This window comes from Leptonychotes weddellii, chromosome 4 (assembly GCF_054177405.1).
Source record: "Leptonychotes weddellii isolate Sample4059 chromosome 4, ASM5417740v2, whole genome shotgun sequence".
NCBI classification, from domain to species: domain Eukaryota; kingdom Metazoa; phylum Chordata; class Mammalia; order Carnivora; family Phocidae; genus Leptonychotes; species Leptonychotes weddellii.
The window spans coordinates 89,145,591-89,164,498 of record NC_138372.1 but is presented as its reverse complement, the minus strand read 5'-3'; the positions used below and the strand labels follow the sequence as shown (position 1 = coordinate 89,164,498).

The following is an 18,908-nucleotide window of genomic DNA, read 5'->3' as shown; positions in this document are numbered from 1 at the left end:
TAAAAAATAAAATAAATAAATAAATAAATAAATAAATAAATACAGGGGCGCCTGGGTGGCTCAGTCGTTGGGCATCTGCCTTCGGCTCAGGTCATGATCCCGGGGTCCTGGGATCGAGCCCCGCATCGGGCTCCCTGCTCGGCGGGAAGCCTGCTTCTCCCTCTCCCACTCCCCCTGCTTGTGTTCCTGCTCTCGCTGTCTCTCTGTCTCTCTCTCTGCCAAATAAATAAAATCTTTAAAAATAAATCCATACATACATAAATAAACTTAAAAAAAATCAAACAGATGTGTGACCACACCCTTGGTGTTCTCTTCAGTACACACTTAGTCATTGGTTGCAATATGGATAGGCTGAGAATTTTCCAAATCTTCAAGTATGGATTCCCTTTTGCTTAACCATTCCTTCTGCAACCCATCTCCCTCCTCTCACATTTTATAGAAGCAGTTATGGAGGACCCAAGCTGCATCTTTTGGGTATTGGATGCACCCAATGGGTGCATTTTCAACGCTTTGCTCAGAAATTCCTCAGCTATGGGGCGCCTGGGTGGCTCAGTCGGTTAAGCGTCCAGTTCTTGATTTCAGCTCAGGTCATGATCTCAGGGTTGTGGGACTGAGCCCTGTGATTGGCTCATGCCGGATATGGAGCCTGTTTAAGATTCTCTCTCCCTCTGCCTCCACCCCCCACCCCCATGCACATGCACGCGCTCTCTCTCTCTAAAAAAATACAAATAAAAATAAATACCTCAGCCAAGTATCCAATTTCATCCCTCACTCACAAGTTCTACCTGCCACAGAACACTAGAACAGGAGCACAGATCAGCCAAGTTCCTTGCCATTTTATAGCAAGGATCATCTTTTCACCATTATCCAATGACATGTTTCTCATTTCCACCTACGAATTGGTTGGGGGGGAGACCACAACAGTTATGATCCATGATCATAAACTTGCACTGTTTGAAAAGCAATCCAAGAATCATTTCTTCTAACGCACAGGTGGTTCTGTGGTCAGCAGCCAGACCTCTGACAAAAAGGTGCAGGGTCAGCCCCAATTTATAAGATACTCTCAGTGTCAAAGAATGAAGCATGCTTAGAAACCCAAACAGTGAAAGCCCACTGGTGGACAAGCAGACTCCAGGTATGAGAGCTGAGGTGGTCACGGAAGTCTGCTAGGTCGTGGACCCCAGTGAACCCACCCTCCCAGCTCCCTGCCTCGTGCAGCTCTCTTCTGTACGTCTGGGCTGGGGCTCTGGTGGAAGTCGTGCTGGGCCAGTTCCAGGCACAGGCCTTAGAAGGCTTTTGTGTTCTTGGGAGCCCTGAGAAGAAGTCTACCTACCCTAATGAAGAAACTACTCCCCTGAAGGGCTCTCTGGGGAGGGAGAGAAAGAAGCCCAGCCCCAGCAGCCTCACCACGTGACTGCAATCACACAGAAAATGTTGGTCAGACCAGCAAAAGAGCCTCCCAGCTGAGACCAGCCCGTGAGAACACTAAAAAAATAAAAGGTTGCCCTACACTACTACATTTGGGGGGGGGGGGTTATATGACAATAATTAAAAGAGGTCCTTTGGAGACATGATGGGACATACAGAAAAGTTAAAAAGTTTTGACCAGGGCGCCTGGGTGGCTCAGTTGGTTAAGCGACTGCCTTCGGCTCAGGTCATGATCCTGGAGTCCCAGGATCGAGTCCCGCATCGGGCTCCCTGCTCAGCGGGGGGTCTGCTTCTCCCTCTGACCCTCTTCCCTCTCGTGCTGTCTCTCATTCTCTCTCTCAAATAAATAAGTAAAATCTTTAAAAAAAAAAAAAGTTTTGACCAAAGGCTCAAACCTACTGCTGTGTTTTTTATGATTTTATTTATTTATTTGACAGAGAGCACAAGCTGGAGGGGCAGAGGGAGAGGGAGAAGCAGACTCCCCCGCTGAGCAGGGAGCCTAACCTGGGGCTCTATCCCAGGACCCCGGCATCATGACCTGAGCCGAAAGCAGATGCTTAACCGACTGAGCCACCCAGGCGCCCCCTACTGCTGTGGTTTTAAGGTCCGGGTGTTGCTTGCTAACTGACTGAGCAAAAAAACCAACAGGCTAAGGAATGGCTACACAGTGCAAGCCAGCCATCTCTGACAATCCTCTGCATTCTCTCCTTTCCAGCCCTGAAGTTGGGAGTTAAACAGAACCATGTATTTAACAAAATAGCTAGCACCCAGCCTGGCACATGGTACGCAACTCAAACATGCTGATGAGTTCTTTCAAGTGTTCTGGAAGCAGTGATATGAACATGAACACATCTATCCAGAGGCACAGGGGAGGGGTGCGACCCCCAGGAAGCACGCAGTCCCCCAACCTGCGGCTAGGGCTCTCCTCTGCAAAGGGCAGCCGCCCTCTACCACCTGCCCCGCCCTGACAGGGCAGGAGGGGTAAATGACATCGGACATCTGAAAAGCCCTCTGTCATCCCCCAGGCACTGGGCAGAAAGGTTAGGAAGTATCTTAATCTATTTACAGTATCTCACTTTTTGTACCACAATAACCTTTTATTTTTCTCAAAGTTTTCAAATAAGCCCCTAACTCCATTCCTGCCAACAAGCAGGACCACTGTACCTTTTATGAGAGCTAACAAGAAGCATCTTTTCTTTAAGAAACTAAAGAAGAGGCATTCTTTTGACAACCTTCAAAAATAGCTCAGTCGATTCCATAAGGTCATCTTTGAGAACACCCCCAAAAAAAGCACTCACCATCACTCGGCAACTAAGCGCATCAGGTCAGTGCCACAGGGAAGGCGTTCCATAAAGGAAAATGGGAACGGCCTGCCAGTCAGCTGAGGAGGACTTGCTATTCTGATCCCCGGACTCGCTCTTTGTCTCTTCGGATTCCCCCATCCCTCCTGTCTGTTTCCACGCTCTACAAAAGGGTTTAGAAGTTATATTTCTGGCCCTGTGATTCTTGCAGCCACCGCTGGGTTTAGAGCCGATTTAGCCCCAGAAGCGGCAGGGGACTGAGCCCACACAGTGCCAGCAGGGACAGATGCCAAGCCCGCTCCAGCTCACACGGCCTGGCTGTCCTATGGGCAGCCAGCCCTGCCCAAGGGCTCTATTAGAGAGCAAAGGCGCCTCCCCTGCCCCGGCCATCTCTCCACCCCATAAGCAGGGTCTCCCTCCATGGGAGGAACCAAGGGGGCCTTTCTGAGAGCAGAGAAAGGAGGAAAACAAAGGGTCCTCGAGAGAAGCCAAGAGGAAGATACGGGGCACCACCTGGACATGCTCTCCCCACCCCCTCCCCGGGGCTGCCGGAAAGGTGCTACCCCTGGGTCTCCCCAGGAGCTGGAGTTAGTGGCTTCAGGGTTAGCAAGTCAAGCTGGGCAGTTGTTGGTCATGGCGAAGGACAGGCATGAAAGGTATGCAGCAAGGTTGTGGGCCATATGGCGCAGTCGGCCCCGCCCCCCCCCCCAGGCCTTCCCCCCACCCCTCCCCCAGCAGCATAGCCGTGTGGTGAGGTGCCAAGGCTACTGCCAGCTTTCTGAACACAGCACAGGGTACTGCGCCCGGGCTGTCTGGTGTGTCCCCTCCCCACCCCTGCTCCCATCCAGCCTTGGAGGGAGGGGCCAAGTGGGAACCGTGGGGCGGCGGGGGTGGGGGTGGGGGGTAGTCCGCCCCACCAGCTGGACGACCCAAGGGCAGACAACGCCCTTCGCCTTTCCACCCCATAGATGGGGTTCGCGCCAATGAGGGTGGAGGCCAGCGCCTTGGCCGCTGACATTAAGAGTCCCAAATAGCACTCGTCTCTACTGCAACTAGAGCTAGATTTCTCTCCACCGCCTTCAGCTTGAGCAAAACCAGTCCTGTCCTGGGATAGGCCGCTTCCCGCTGGCTCTATCACGGCCACTGCCTCGTCCTCCATTGCTCCTGTCACCCGTACCCAGGCCTGTGTGGGCAACTGTCCAAGCACAGCAGGGCACTGGTCTCTCGCCAAGGGACAGGGAGTCCCAGGAGTTCCAGACAGAGCTCTGAAGGCAGCCAGCGTTGTGTCTCGGGTGCCCCCAATGCCGGGCTCTGCATGTGGCAGATTTTTTTTTAAGAGATTTTATTTATTTGTCAGAGAGAGAGAGAGAGAGCACAAGCAGGGGGAGTGGCAGGAAGAGGGAGCAGGGAGCCCGATGCGGGGCTCGATCCCAGGACCCCGGGATCACGACCTGAGCCGAAGGCAGATGTTTAACCGGCTGAGCCACCCAGGCGCCCTGGGGCAGATTTTTAATGCGCGTCTGCTGGTCATTCTCCACCAAAAACGGGGAGAGGGGTGAAGAAAGCAGAGCTAAATAAGCAGCAGGGACGCCCTTGCCTTCAGAGCCCCACAGGCATCTGCAAAGGACTCGGAGACCTAGGATTCTGCTGTGCGGAGCATGTGACTCAGACACCGATTCCCTCCAAGGACCAGGCAGGATGGCAGCCGCTTCCAGTGCTAAACCACTCAGTCCTCAGGGGGTACAAGCTCAGCCAGAGGAATGAAAGAGGGTGCGTACCAACACCAAGATGGTTTGGCAGTGCGACCCAACTCCAAACCAGGGCCGGGCCACCTTCCTGTGTCCCAGCCAAAAATATGACAAAGCCCATTGTTCTGATACCCAATAGGGTGCCCTTGCCTGTCTTGCCAGCTACACGATCACAGGCCGTAATGGCCACAAGTAACTAAGTGCTCACCGTGTGTCAAGCAGGGTACACACATCGGCGCAGATCGCTGGAGGAGGCAGGAGAGCCCAACGAGATGCCAAAGCCAGTCATCCCAGGTGATCCACTCACCGGTAACCACGTGAGTGCCAACTTTATGCCGTGCTCCAGGCCAGGCACTGGGGATCCAATGAAAGTGAGACCCAGCCCCTGTCCTCGGCCCCCTCCTCAATTTGTGGCAGAAAACAGACAGAAAAAGGGTCCAGGAAACACAAAGTAAGACCATCTAGAGAAACTCCTGCCCACGTGCACCAGGAATCCTGAACAATAACAATCTTGATTATAACAGTCGTGCTTGTAACAGCAAACAAATAAAATAAAATGGAAATAACATTAATGGCCAAAAAAAAAAAAAAAACCAAAACCAAAAAATCCAACCCTCGAGAGAAACAGAGAGAGAGATGCCATCATAATGGGGGCATTAACTGGAGCCCAGCTTCGTGACAACTGGGTAAATCCTAAACGAGGCCTGCCATGTTATTTTCTACAAATTGTTTAAATCCCCTAATCCCCCATTTCCTCCTCTGTAATATTGGGATGAACACTACCTAAATCAAATGGTTCTGTGAAGACTAAACGTGACAATCTATACAAAGTGCTTACCTCGGGATAAATAAAAATAAATAAAATAGGATTATCCCTTTTTTAGTTACCCACAAAACAGATGATATGCACAGATTTAAAGTATGACATCTTGATATATTTCTAACTTTATCACATGTATACATTTCCAAAACGCTCAACTCTCCAAAAGTTTGGGGTCTCTAGTCTGCACTTGATTCTTTACTGAGGGTCACCAGGGTGGCCACGTAATTTAGCGCCTAAACCAGGACACCTCTGAGAGCGGGGAAAAAAAAGGAAGGATGAGCAATCCTACCAGGACCAGGATGTAAACCAGATGTAGCATTTTGAGCAAACTGGAGGGGCTGGTCACTTTGTCCACTGTTCACAGGCCAATTTCAGCGGCAAGGCCAGCAGCCATCACAATGCACCCCCCTCCACCACTTTTGGGAGCTGCCAAGCTTGAGAGCTGGCCCAATAAGACTCCAACCTGGATGAAGTCACCAACGGTGTCACCCCACCCAGCAGTCAGGAAAGTCAGTGGACACGGACACACACCCCCCTTCCACACACACACACACACACAGAGCTCCTCCCAAAACCTGAAGAAGGGAGTCAGACCCCGGTCCTGGCACCTGGCACCTGTCCTCACCCCTCACGTGCTATCCGCCAGCACGATGTCAGTCAGCGGTCCTTTCTGCCTCTCGGACGTGCCCCTTACCTCAGGTGTCCCAGGCTGTAGAACCGGGACTCGCCGTCGGTGGAGCGGACCACCTGCAGCGTGAACATGGGTTGCAGCTGCCTGAGCTCCAGCAGGACGATGGCCAGGTAATGGATGAAGAGGAGGGCGTCCACCAGGGACACGGCGTACTGCACGATGCCCTGGTAGTTCCGGTCCCGCGAGTCCAAGATGCGGACCCCGTAAAACAGCCAATAGGAAACCACAAAAAGAAAGATGAGGACCAACAAAAGGGCACGGAACACAAACACCCGCGGCACGTCGGCCCTCTGCTTGCGGAAGAAGAGCGCCCAGGTCCCGATGAGCAGAATGAGGAGCTTGAACGCCACGGAAATGAAGAGTCCCTCGCAAATGGTGCCACAAGGCTCCAGCTCGTCCCTCCACAGGATGGGGGGTAACAGGATGAAGGCAATGGGGGTGAGGAACACTAGAAGTCCGAGGACCGAGGCCACAGTGAGGCCCAGGTAGCGCTTGCAATCCAGCCCCACGCTGTCCTCCATGTCCTTGCTGATCCTGGCAATGTCCTCCTGCGAAATGCTGTGCTCTGATGTGCCTGTGATGGCCGTCGTGGTCTCTCCCCAGTTGTCATCCTGATGGGGAGAGAGGGCAGTGAGCGCGAAGAGCCACAGGCGGCAGGTCAATGGTAAAAGCCACGAAGCCAGCCCTCGGACACACGGGAGCCCTGCCTCCCCGAACCAACCCACACCCACGGGCAAGCCTAGAACGTGGAAGCTGCACCCTTCAAATACAGGAACTGTGAACCTTGACGACCTTTGCTGAAGTTTTTCAAGCTGCATGTTATATTCACCTTTTCAAACAGAGAAAACACAGTCTAACCTTTTGGTGGGTGTGTTGGGGGGCTTCATTACTCTAATGTTGACGATCATCCCCCATGTTGGAATCTCCTGAGACGCCCTGGGCCCTGCAGTAAGCCATCCCGCTGCGAGACCTAACATAACAGGGCTCACCTATGGCAGAAGAAGACTCTGCGTTCTCTTCTTAGTTCATGGCTGGGTTAAAAAGGCTGACAAAGTCCCACTCCTGGAAGTGGGGCATTACAATACCCTCCAGCAGCTCTGAAAAGCTATACGTACAAATCACAGCTGACCCATAGCTAGTTTTTTGTTTGTTTGTTTGTCTTTATAATTATCAGTGTCAAGCACTCCTCGACCATGTTTCTCACTGAGCAAGCTAAGCAAATTCAAGTACCGCTGGCCAGGACAGCTCAAAAATTCCTCCCCGAAAACACACGTTCTCATGCCACACTGAACATCGAGGGCACAGAACTCCCAGGCTATTGCAATGTGTCTTTGACTTTCTTGCTTTCTCTCTCTTTTTAACCTCTGAGGTAGTTTCCAGTAGGACCAATCAGTCCCTTTAATGAACAAGACCCAGTTCTTAAGGTTTTTAAACAATCCTGCTGTTTTGCTGGCAACCTGACCCCACTACGAAGCAACAAGAGAGCAAGAAGGCAACGAAAAGCCACACGGGGTCCACAGAGGTTTTGCCTCAGAGATCTGTGTATATGATTTAACTTGGAAAAAACAGTCCGATGTAGGGGCAAGCCGGGTGAAATTCATGTGGAAGACGACAACTTAGAAAAATCTAGTTGAAGTTGACAGCTGAATCAGCAAGACAGGGAGCCCACGAATAATAACCTTAAATCTAGTAATGATCAGAAAAATATGATTTATGAATGTATAGGCTACAGCAAGGCGTGGTGGTGGTGGCAGAGGTCTTGACCTAGGAACAAAGAGTTCGTCAACTTGGAAAGTTACAAGCGTCACACACCATGAAAGAAACGACTCTGCAGGACAACAGACAGAAGACTCTCACACATGGCTGAGGGAAGTATAAAATGGTACAGTCGCTCTTGAAAATGGGTCTGGCAGCGTCATATAAATTCAAATATATGCTCAACTGTATGATCCGGCAAATTCCACTCCCAGGTTTTTATCCAAAATAAATGTAAACATATGTCTGCAAGAAGACCTGTGTCAGAATGTTCTTAACAGCTTTGTTCGTGACAGCCCCAAATGGCACCCCTCAGATATCTATCCATCAGGGGAACAGGTAATAAATTCATACAACAGAATACTCTCAGCAAAAATAAAAACGGATGAATTGCTAAAAACTCACCAAAACATGGGTAAGTCTCAAAATCATTATGCTGACTGAGAAAAGTCCGAAACAAAAGAATATGATCCCAATTATATTAGGTTCTAAAACAGGCAAAACTAACGTACAGTGATAGAGATCAAAACAGGCTTTTTATCTTGGAGAGGTGGGGATGGGGACGGGAATTGACTGGGTAGAACATAAGAGAACTCTGTAGAGTAATAAAAATATATATATATATATATATATATATATATATATATTTTGACAGTGGGAGTTACATGGGTTTATTCAGCCGTTTGAACTTCTCAAACTGTACACTTTAGATCTGTTCATGTCTCTGTGGGTAAATTTACTTCAATTAAAAAAAAAATCACCAAGAGGGGAAAAAACAGCCACAAATTCAAAGATCGACAGTACTCGTTGTAATATAAGGTAAGTTCATAAAATACTTTACTTTGTAACACTCTGGAAGAGTATAGGGCAAATACCAGATGCCATGTTTTATATTGGGCCTACTATTCAGGTGCTAATCAATGTGGAAGTAATAATTACTAGTATCTCGCGGTCATTTTGTTGACCACTGCACTGCTATGATTTAGCTATTGACCCTTTTTCCCACCAAAGAGTTGCTAACTAAATCCCCTGTACATTTTGAGAATGGATGTACATCTGGGCCTAAAAAATGTAATGTCCAAAGGGTCCTCTTAAGCTTGGGGTTCTTAGAACAGAAAGGACCTACGATCTTCTAATCTGATACCCAAGAGCCTGAGGCTCACAAAGGTCAGGACTGCCCCCAGTCACAGAGCTACTGAGAAACACAGCCTCCAAATGCCCGTTTTTCCATGCTTTTCTCCTCACATCAACTTGGTGTAAACACCAACAGCTTCCCAATATAGCTTCCCAGTGGGCTACAAGACGTAGAGAAGCTGCAAAGAAATGCCTTCACAGTGGGCCCCCAGCACCTCTGAATCCGCATCTAGAAGGAGACTGACCCCCTGCAGCACTTCAAGGTGGTCCAATCTTAGGAGTAGCCCCAAGCATCCAACCATCCCTCTGGTCCTCCCAGAGCTATGGCAGGTAGTCAAGGGTAAGGACTAACGACACGTACTCATCATTGGACAAACTCCACCTTCATCCCACAGCTGAGCTTTGGGTCCCAAGAGCACCCTGTGTGCTCTGAGGAATTCCAATTTTAGTCCATCTCTCTGCTTAGAAATGCAGATGTCTGTGTACCTGCTGGTGTGAGCATACATCGGTTTATATGGGGCCATGGCTAGCCACACAGATATTTCAAGGGCTGTGGAGGGTATGCACACGTTTCTGAGGACAACTCAGATATTTATTTAGATCAGGTGGGCTGCCAGACAGTTAGGACCCAGCAAGAAGAACCCACACAGTGTCTTTTAAAGATTAATACATTGCCAATATTTAAAAATTGGCTGATTTCACATAAAATCCTAATTTCCAGCTTTTCTTAAATACCACTAGATCCAGGAGCACTGAATTCCTGCATTCCTGAGCGGTAATAAGAGTCCGGAGCTGGGGAGCTGCCGTTCCTCTGACAGAAGAGATGCATTCTCTAGTTTGCTACAGACCTGACAACCAAGTGCCACCCAGGTTGCTGCTCACCCCCCAAGCTTGCCCGATATGTTCTGGCCCCTTCTCTGTGGGCCAGGGCCTGTTTCATTCATCCAGTTTTCCTGTCAGGCATCTAAGTGTACAGATCCCCGATTTACTTCATATAGCTCATAGTGGTCAGTCTGGACTCTCTTAACCTCTTGTTCCCCACAGCACTTGGGGCTTCTGGAGACAGTTTCCTTCCCTGGCGTACTGTTCCACTTTGGAACGCGTCCCCAGAGACGACAGCCTGTAACTTTCCCTTTCTCTGCCCTGTCATCAGCCCAGCAGGCTTCTTTTCAACACCATTCAAAGCAGGCCCACCAATCACAGCTCAGAAGAATCCCCAAGGTAGCCAATGGCAGGACAGGCTGTCCTTAGACCAACAAGAAACCACGAGACATAGAGAAACTCATTACCATGCTAGAAAAATAAAGATAAAAACCCAAGAGAACCTACTGCAACAAGACTTAGGAAAACATTTACTGAAAAGAGTCTTGATCAAGGCGCAGTGTGCTTACAGACTGCCTTTGATCCTTACCTGAACTTCCTCCGTCCGAGTAGAATCATTTGCCAGCAGGGGCTCTCCGGTGGGAGCTTGAATGGTGACAGATTTTTCTGACCCTCTGCCATCTTTATTCCGGGGTGATTTGTGTCTCTCTCTATTTCTCTCCCTGAAAAAAAATGATCATCAGCTAGCACATTCATACTGTGTGAATCACCTCTCACTGAAATATATTATACATTTCATTTTGAGTTAGGAAAATTCTACACACTCATATATACACACACAGACACACACACACACAGACACACACACACACACAGACACGGTGCCAACACCCATGGAAGCCACCCCCTGCAAGGAGTAAGCTCATTTTTACCCCCTACTTAGTATTTTCTTTCTGCCATTCCAAGACCCAAAACAAAGACTGTCACTCCTCCCTCAACAGTGGAGTTAAAAATAGATTTTTTCAAAGCCTAAAATTATGAATTTTAGAATTTCTGTAGCTGAGGCACATTTTACTGTAAAATTACTGACTTGATTTGGTTATAATATGCCTAAATTTATTTTCTAGGGCTTTCTTGTGGGGACAACACTGCAAAATATTTACACTTTGGTCTGTCCAAAAAAATCTGGGACACATTGTCACCCTACACCTTTGGACAAGTTGAGAAGAAAGGAAATTCTAAACCAGTACAAAGAAGCATTTACTTCTCATTCCTACAAATTCAAACTGAAAGTCATTCCCACAGGTTCTGGATAAATTCAAAGGCACCCAGAGGGACAATAAAAGCCAGGACAAATGACACCAAGAGGTGCGTGTGTGCGTGTGTCTGTATTTTCAGGCTTCCTAAGGAAAGCAGGCTGCTGCCTCATTTTACTCCAGATGAACTTCCTGGGTGGTCTTCCAGGGTAACTGCGAGAGCACCCTGCCACGGGGTCAATCTTGAAATTACGAAAGGACTCAACCGCTGTGCGAAGCTCAGAAGTCACAACCTAGCCATTAACCACCCATGGAAACTGGCACTCCTGTCCCCCAGCTGTGAACAGTCAGTCCAGGAGCCTGTCTGTCGGTGTCCCCTGTCTTAGAGACTGCCTTGACACCAGTCCTCCCTTCAAACACCTGCTCTCATTCCCAAGGTCCCCCCCCACCCCCCCGGCAGGACAGAGCACTGCACACACAGACTTTGGGGACACCAGTCAGATCTCAGTTCTGCCCCTTAATAGGTTATTCAACTTCTGAAATTCAAGTTATTCAACTTCTGAAAATCTGTTTCCTCTCTGTGAAATGGGGATAATGATAATACCACATAGATAATGTATGCAGAGCTCGGTACGGGGGCCTCGGAGGAGACATACAAGGAACTATTAACACACATCCAACTCCTTCCCTCCACAGCATGTCTCCTAATAACCTGCTACTTAGCCAACAAAATCACATGCAGTCTTCCTGTGGGCAAACTCCAACCTTATGAGCACCTCTCCAGGATAAGCACTGGTTAGTTTGTTCAAAGGCATCCTCGATTCCAGAAACTTTCAGTTGAGAGCATCTCTAATTTCTAGAGCATCACTTATCATCCTGATCTATTGTTAAATTAGAGTGTAGAAATACATGTGTTCGGATCAACTTGGGTGTTTCAGTTTAACCAGGTAACTGGGGGGGGGGGGGCAGCAGAAAATCTGTTTACCTAGAGATGTATCTATCAATGCCAATCATTCCACTCCCCGCTCCAATTTAGAGAGCACTTTATTAGGTGCTCTATGATACTAATTTCATTCGATCCGGACAGTAACAGTATGAGGACAGGAGTCTTGTCCCCATTTTAGAGATGAAGAAACCAAGGCTCCCGGAGGTTAACTGATTTGCCAAACTCGTAGTAAGTGGCAGAGCAGGATGTGACCCCAGGTCTGCTCCCACCACCTCGATTCACACCCGCAATGCTGCGCTGATCTGAAGACCAACTGGGCAAGATCCAGCAGCATGAATATTCCTAATGCTCATCCTGACACCCTCTAGCTGAACCGCTGGAGCTCTGAAATCTGCCTGTGGGGCTACCGTTGGCAGTCACAAATGCACTGTGAACTTGGGACAGCATAATGCAATGAGCCCAAAGCTCTGGGCTGCCAAAGACAATCACTTCAAAAGGTCCCAGTGTGAGAAACAATAAACAATTTGGGAGAGCCTTCCCAGGTGCCTGGGCCGTCTTCGGGATGATCTTTGTGGACGAAGTCTAGAACCCGATTCCCAGGGCCTCCATCGGCCAGACCCAGGAGCCTCCTCTTCTATCTTGTGTCTCCATCACCCCCAACTGTTTCCCCAGCTATCAACTCTTTCTGTCACCAGCCAAGTCATGTGCTCCCCTAACCCCATCTATCTATTCACTAGTCCTATGGGTCAAATCCTGTGACAGCACAAATTCCACTGGAAACCAAAATTCTTTCACTGAATGCGAAGCGCTGGAGCCCGAACACGGCCAAGGCAGAAAGCAGGTGGGGGACACACCCAGGGCTGGAAACTGCCTCGCCAGGGCCAGCCATCACTCTGACCCCTGGCCCACCCCACCTGGCTCTTAAAGGGCCCAAAAGCATCCAAAGGAGACATGATAGCCTGAACCATTCCCTTGGTGACATCTGGTAAACCAGATAGGAGCCTATTATCTGATAACCCCGGGAAGGGAAGGCTTTCTCATCCCCCAGAGCCAGAAACCCGAAACCAGTGCTTCTCACACCTGAGTGTGCAGAGACACCACCTGGGGTGGGGATTTAAGTGCAGATTAGCTGGCCCCACTCCTAGGGAATTCTGGAAGGGAGACAACAGGAATCTGCATTTTCACCAGCACCCCAGGTGATCAGGATGCAGGTGGTCCAGGAAACTTTCCCCAAGGTTCTTCCACCCAAATGCTCCCGGGGAGAGGGTTGTGGTTTTGAGTGCTTGGAGGTCTGGCTGTCCGTGAAATGCCTGTATACAGCAGGGGCTCAATAACGGGAGCATTATGCTCAGCCATACAATGTCGAGGTGTAGAGTAGCTTCTTCATTAAAATAGCATTAAGTGGATGAGGCTGGGGAGAAGGTTCAGGCCAGTGTGCACCAGGACTCAGCATCAGCATTAGCGTGCATCAGCCTTGTGCTGGTCCCTGTTCTCAAAGGAGCAAGACCTGTCACACAGCTTTTACAAAAATCACTGGTCATGAATTACTGCTCTGGGAAGGCGTCTGAGCCAGTACTAAATAGGGAAGTCCAACAAAACCACTGCCATTCAGTGTTGTCCAGGGTGCAGAGCTCGGACCACAGGATGGCTGCTTCACTGCATGAGGATCCTGCCCACATATTCATCTCGACAGCTCCCAACACTGGGACTCCAAGCAAGTCCCAAGTGCACTCTGGGTGAGGGCTTCCCAGTGGTGAAGACAATCTGTTCATGGGATCTAAGAGTGGAAGCAGGAGACATGGCGGGGGTGGGGGTATGGCTATCAAACCACAAAAGGCCTGTTACAAACCCACGCACACTGGGAGTGTTTCCAGCTCTGCCTGAGTGGTCAGGATCACTGGTGCCCCTGCCGGGCAGGCATGTCAGCCACAGGAACCGCTGTATCTTTACCTTGGAGTCCGTCTCCATGCGACATCTGCCCATAACGGTACAGATCAGTGTATCTGTGCTTGTGGGTGTGCAGGCGAGAGGGTGGGAAGAGCAAGCAACAGCAGGCAGGAGGCCCGGGCACGTGTCTGTACCTGCTTGCGCCTGTGTGTGTGTGTGTGTGTGTGTGTAAACGCATCTATTTAGGCGATTCCAGAGCTGAGCCCTTGGGGGCTGCTGTAAAACCCCCCGGTTCCAGCCAGAACCTCCATCAATTCCTGTTCCCTTCCCGCTACAGTCTGCATTTCCTGGAAAGACCATTTAGCTCTGTTTCTGTTGGTCTATTTCTATTTGGGGAAAGCCGGCCCCACCAGTCACTCCTCCCTTTCCTTCTCTACCACCACCCACTACCTGTCCTTGCCCTGCTGATGGCGGGGCTGTCTGGCTGCTTTCGCTGGCTCCGCACGGACTGGGTGGGAGGGCCGGGCACAGCGCAAACCGACTCTGAGGCCGCCTGGGAACACCAGCGCCAATTCTCTCCGCACTCTTTTGAGCATTTCAGCACATTAGTCACATGAGTCCCCCCGCCCCCCATCCCCCCTACAGGATACCCCTGCTGTTCTCCATCTAGCACAGCCCAGGGGGCGGGCGGGGGGCGGGGGGGGAAGCTTGGGCTTCCAAAGGGCCAACAAGTCAGGCCCGAAGCCTGCTAAGGGTACCTGCTAGCCTCATAAGGTCAGGCAATCACACTGCCTCTCTGCACCTCCCATTTTATCACCTGCTGAATGGGGACACCACCTCCCCACAGCTCTAGGACTGCCGTGAGGATGGAGGCCAGGGACTGAGGGTCCTTGCAGGTGCCTGCCAAGTGTTCCTTAGCATCTCAGGTCACTGCTGTATGTGACACAAAGAAATGCTACTCCAGGCTCAAAAGGTAAGGTGAGGTCAGCTGAAGTCCGCACCGTTTTCCCAGCAAGTTGACTAACTGGACACCCTCTGGAGAGAGCAGACATCACAAAACCAGACCGCTGACCTCTTTGTTGGAAAAAAGTCAGTTGTCATCTGTTTGGATCCCAGCCAGCCCCCCAAAGCTGATGACGGTGTCACTGGGCATATCAAATTTGGTGCACTTCATTATTCCTCTCTGGGTGAGAGGTCTGCTACAATTACCAAAAAGCAAGGTCCCTCCGCTTTCCTACTTTTCCATTCAAATTCCTGACAAACCCCTGAGCAGAACAGCCTTCATGGGGAGCCCCGGGGGGTTACCATACCCTTGGCTGGGGCTAGGGCCTGCTTAGACACCGGTGAGGTGTATTCTTACCGCTTAATATTCTTTCTGCCCTGACACAGTACTCCCCGGCACGCATCATCCACAGACTGTAAGCTTTGCCCCGTAGTTCGCTCACTCGCCTTAAAAGGCCCTCAGAGAATTCACCGCATGTGGGTGTTGTTTTTTCCTCAAGAACCCACGGAATCTCTGATGGCCATCCCTTCCACCCAGAGCTTTTCTGAGTAGGCATTCAGTAAAACTCCTTGATTACTTTATTAAAAGGCTCAGCTTGTCCTATCATTTGCCAGGTACCTTCCACATGGGTCCAAGAAGGCACTAAGAGTTCCGCACGCCGTTTTAATTGGGAATTATTGTCTCTTAAAGTCACCATAAGAACACTGCTGGATCAATTTCTGGGGGCCCCAAGAGGCCTGAGAAAAGAATGGAGCACAGCCCGGGGCCCTGACGTAGAATAGTCAGGACCCATGCGAGGCAGAGGAGACCAGAGATGGTTCCTCCTCAGAATCCTGTAATGCGTCATCCCTGATTCATCCCCAAGCACCAGCAGCACCCCAAATTCCTACTTCTGTCACTGCCATGTGGAAAAGAGAAGCTTGGCACGCTGACAAGGGAATGGCTTTCTCCAACTGGATGATTCCAAATGGCTATTTCTGGTGTTTTAGAATGAATCTGATTATGTTCATCCGCTGGTTGAAATTTGTGATGAATCTTTGATCACCAGAGGGGTTCTGACTTTCCGGAGACCTGGGCTCTGCCGTGTCACCTGAGGCCTCCCTCAGCAGGCTTCTGTTCAGCATGCTGCCAGAAAGGCTGACCCAGGCTCCAAGAAGAGTTCGTTCACATCCTTTCCCCACATTTTTATGATTTTAAGACCAATACATGAAAATTTAGAAAATAATGGAGGTTTCAAAAACAAAAAACAAAAAACCCACCCATAATCTTAATAATCCTATACTCAGAGACAGGACAGGCATGGCCAATAATGTTACCATTCATCTTCTCATAAAAATATAGAGCTATTATAAGGCACAAAGTTTTGACTCTTGCTTTTTATATCATGGCCTCATAACCATGATTTCTCAGGTCATTAAACAATCTGTGTAAATGGTTGTTTTACATTCTTTTATTCTGTTCAGATTTTTAATTACAAGACACACCCTTGTGGAAGGCTGAACGGGTACAGAAAGATAAAGCAAAAACAAAAATTCCCTTGGGGCGCCTGGGTGGCTCAGTTGGTTAAGCGACTGCCTTCGGCTCAGGTCATGATCCTGGAGTCCCGGGATCGAGTCCCACATCGGGCTCCCTGCTCAGCAGGGAGTCTGCTTCTCCCTCTGACCCTCTTCCCTCTCATGCTCTCTGTCTCTCATTCTCTCTCTCACAAGTAAATAAAATCTTAAAAAAAAAAAAAAAAAAATTCCCATCAGTCAGCATCTCGTGTCTGGCCCCTTTCCTGTGGGTGACCACTGGGGGCAGCTCGGAGAATACCCTTCCAGACCTCTGGCTGCCTGTGTACACCCAGACGGGCTCACAAAAATAAGTCAGTTAGATCGACACATCTTATTGCTGCATTACAAAACAAAGTCCCGCTCTGCATTCAGCTACCCGTGTGAGGAACTGCTTGGTCAGGGAAACGCCAGTTACAACCACCGTTCCCAGCCCTCGCAGGGCTGTGACCGCAGCTGGGCCTTTGGGCTGTGGCCAGTTGGGACCTTTGAATGTGGTGCTGAAATGCCACGGCCGTTAATAGCATTAATACAGTCACTGGTTAGTGACCTCTTACCTGTGGGCCGTGTTAAATGCTTTATATGCACAATCTTACTGAATCCTCTCCACAGCCCTGGGAGACGGCTCTACCCATTTCACAGAGAAGGCGGCTAAGTAAGAGACAGCACTACAACTTCACCAACTGGCTCCTTAACCTCTCCATCCATCCATTCCCTCGTTCCTTTACTCACCAAACATTCCACAGGTCTGTAGCACAGCAGGCTCTATGAATTACCAGTGCAGACCTGTGCGTGTTGCAGAGAGGAGGGGACTCTGGCCCCCATCGCCCTGGATGGCGGGTTTTCATTACCCAGGCTTGTTCACTGGGAAAACTCGTCAGAGAGAAATATGGCACTGGGCCAACCCCACCACCTAGTGTATAAACCTCAGGGCAAACGCCTAATGGGTAATGAGTCAGCAACTTTAGGCAAAAAGCAACAAATCAACACTTTTTTTTAAACTTTCATTTACATTCTTGGTAAAGCTTTGGGAGAACTGTCATCCATGAGAAGTATTTAGAAATGACAAATATTTCCACTGCAGGGAGAAACTTTAATTTAAAATCAATTGTGAGAAATTAAGGTAATCGACTGCGATGGCAGCTATAAAATGTAAATTGGTGGTATAGTTACTCCCAGCGCTTGTTAAATGCTCTTAAAGCCCAGCTTCTCCTGCGCCTGTGGACCCATCCTCCAGCATCGACAGCCCCGCAACCCGGCTTTACTACTTGAAAAGTGAGTCGAGAAAGCTGGACCGACCTGCGAGTTTCCCCCAAAAGGAAATGTGGAACAATCAAGAGCTTACATACCCTTGTCTGTGAGATTTTTTCGAATGACTCGAATAGTAAGAATATCCAGAATATGTGGATTCGGTATCCATAGCACTGGGGAGCTTGCTCTTGAGAAGTAGCAGCACTGTTTCTCCTCAGAGGTAGAGAATTTCCACCCACTAGACTCCTAAAGCCACAAAGGGTCTGGAGATCCAGGAGCCACTCTTCGACGGGAACAAATTCTAGGAAATGCAGGGAGAAAAAAAAAAAAGATCAACTTTCAAAGGCAACCCAAAGATTCTAGAAGATAAATGACAGTAGCCACCTCCCCTCTGGGGTCTCTGTTACAGAACAAGTGAGCAGGGAAGGAGCGTCTGAATGCTAAATGCTTCCCCAGGTGTCCGGGAGGGCGACAGGGAGGTGCTGGGCAGGCTAAACCCTTACCACGGCGGCCAGGCCTACCAGACGTGGGAGAGACCTGGCCGCTGGCCATTTCCTGGACACAGCCCCGCTGCATGGGTCCAGGCTGGAGGAAGTGGCTTCCCACCCGACAGCCCACACAGTGCCCAGCCCCCACCGCCAGTTTGCCCGTTACAAGAACAATACCCAGGCAAGCAGTTTGTAAGGGATTTTGCTCATAGTTTCCGAAAGACAATTAAAAAAAAAAAAAAAAGTTCTCTATCTCTTTAAACCAGGAATCCAAAGTCCTGAGAATTTCTCTTAGGGAACTAGTTTTTTTTTTTTTTTTTTTTTTTTAAGAAAAACTATTACCGCATTGTTTACAGCAGGAGAAAGCGTGAAATAACCTAAATGCCCCCAAAGCGGTGGACTAGGTAAGGAAAACACGATTCCTCCGCCCAGAGAGATATCATAGAGCTGTTTAAAATAATCAGGAAGAACGGAAAGTTTTACAACATAATGGTAAATTTAAAAAGCAGACTACAGGACTGTAGATACGCCCTGATCCAATAGTTATAATCATATAAAAGGCTTATGTAAACACAGCGATTAAGAGGGAACAACAGAAAAGGAAGGGAAGCAGGTGATTTATTCTTTGCAGGCTCCTGGGTCTTTCCCCCACATTTCCATTAGATGTTGCTTTGCAATAAAAATAAACTGGAAACACTTCCAAGTACTTTCCTGAGGCCCACGTGCTACAAAACCCTTTACTTCTAAAGGCCTGAGAAGCACAAGTTTGTCTCTCCCGGCATCCTGCACCCCAGTGCTGGTCTCTGCCCATCAGGGCTCCTCCTT

The 18,908-nt window shown here is 49.3% G+C and overlaps 1 protein-coding gene and 1 long non-coding RNA gene across 3 annotated transcripts in view; one reads left to right on the top strand and one right to left on the bottom strand.

The window, feature by feature from the left end:
* The window catches only part of LOC115943959 (uncharacterized), a 1,191,882-nt gene that overhangs the window by 749,292 nt on the left and 423,682 nt on the right, over positions 1–18,908 (top strand). The gene's annotated exons all lie outside the window — the stretch shown is intronic.
* VANGL1 (VANGL planar cell polarity protein 1) overlaps positions 1–18,908 on the bottom strand; it is a 51,915-nt gene that overhangs the window by 24,924 nt on the left and 8,083 nt on the right. For both annotated transcript variants that reach the window (XM_081815741.1, XM_081815742.1), the window contains exons 2-4: positions 17,694–17,896; positions 10,292–10,424; positions 5,995–6,602 (exon numbers count right to left, since the gene is read on the bottom strand). In XM_081815741.1, coding sequence (XP_081671867.1) covers positions 5,995–6,602; positions 10,292–10,424; positions 17,694–17,764 — 812 coding nt within the window. In that variant the 5' untranslated portion in view covers positions 17,765–17,896. The remainder of the gene's footprint in view (positions 1–5,994; positions 6,603–10,291; positions 10,425–17,693; positions 17,897–18,908) is intronic.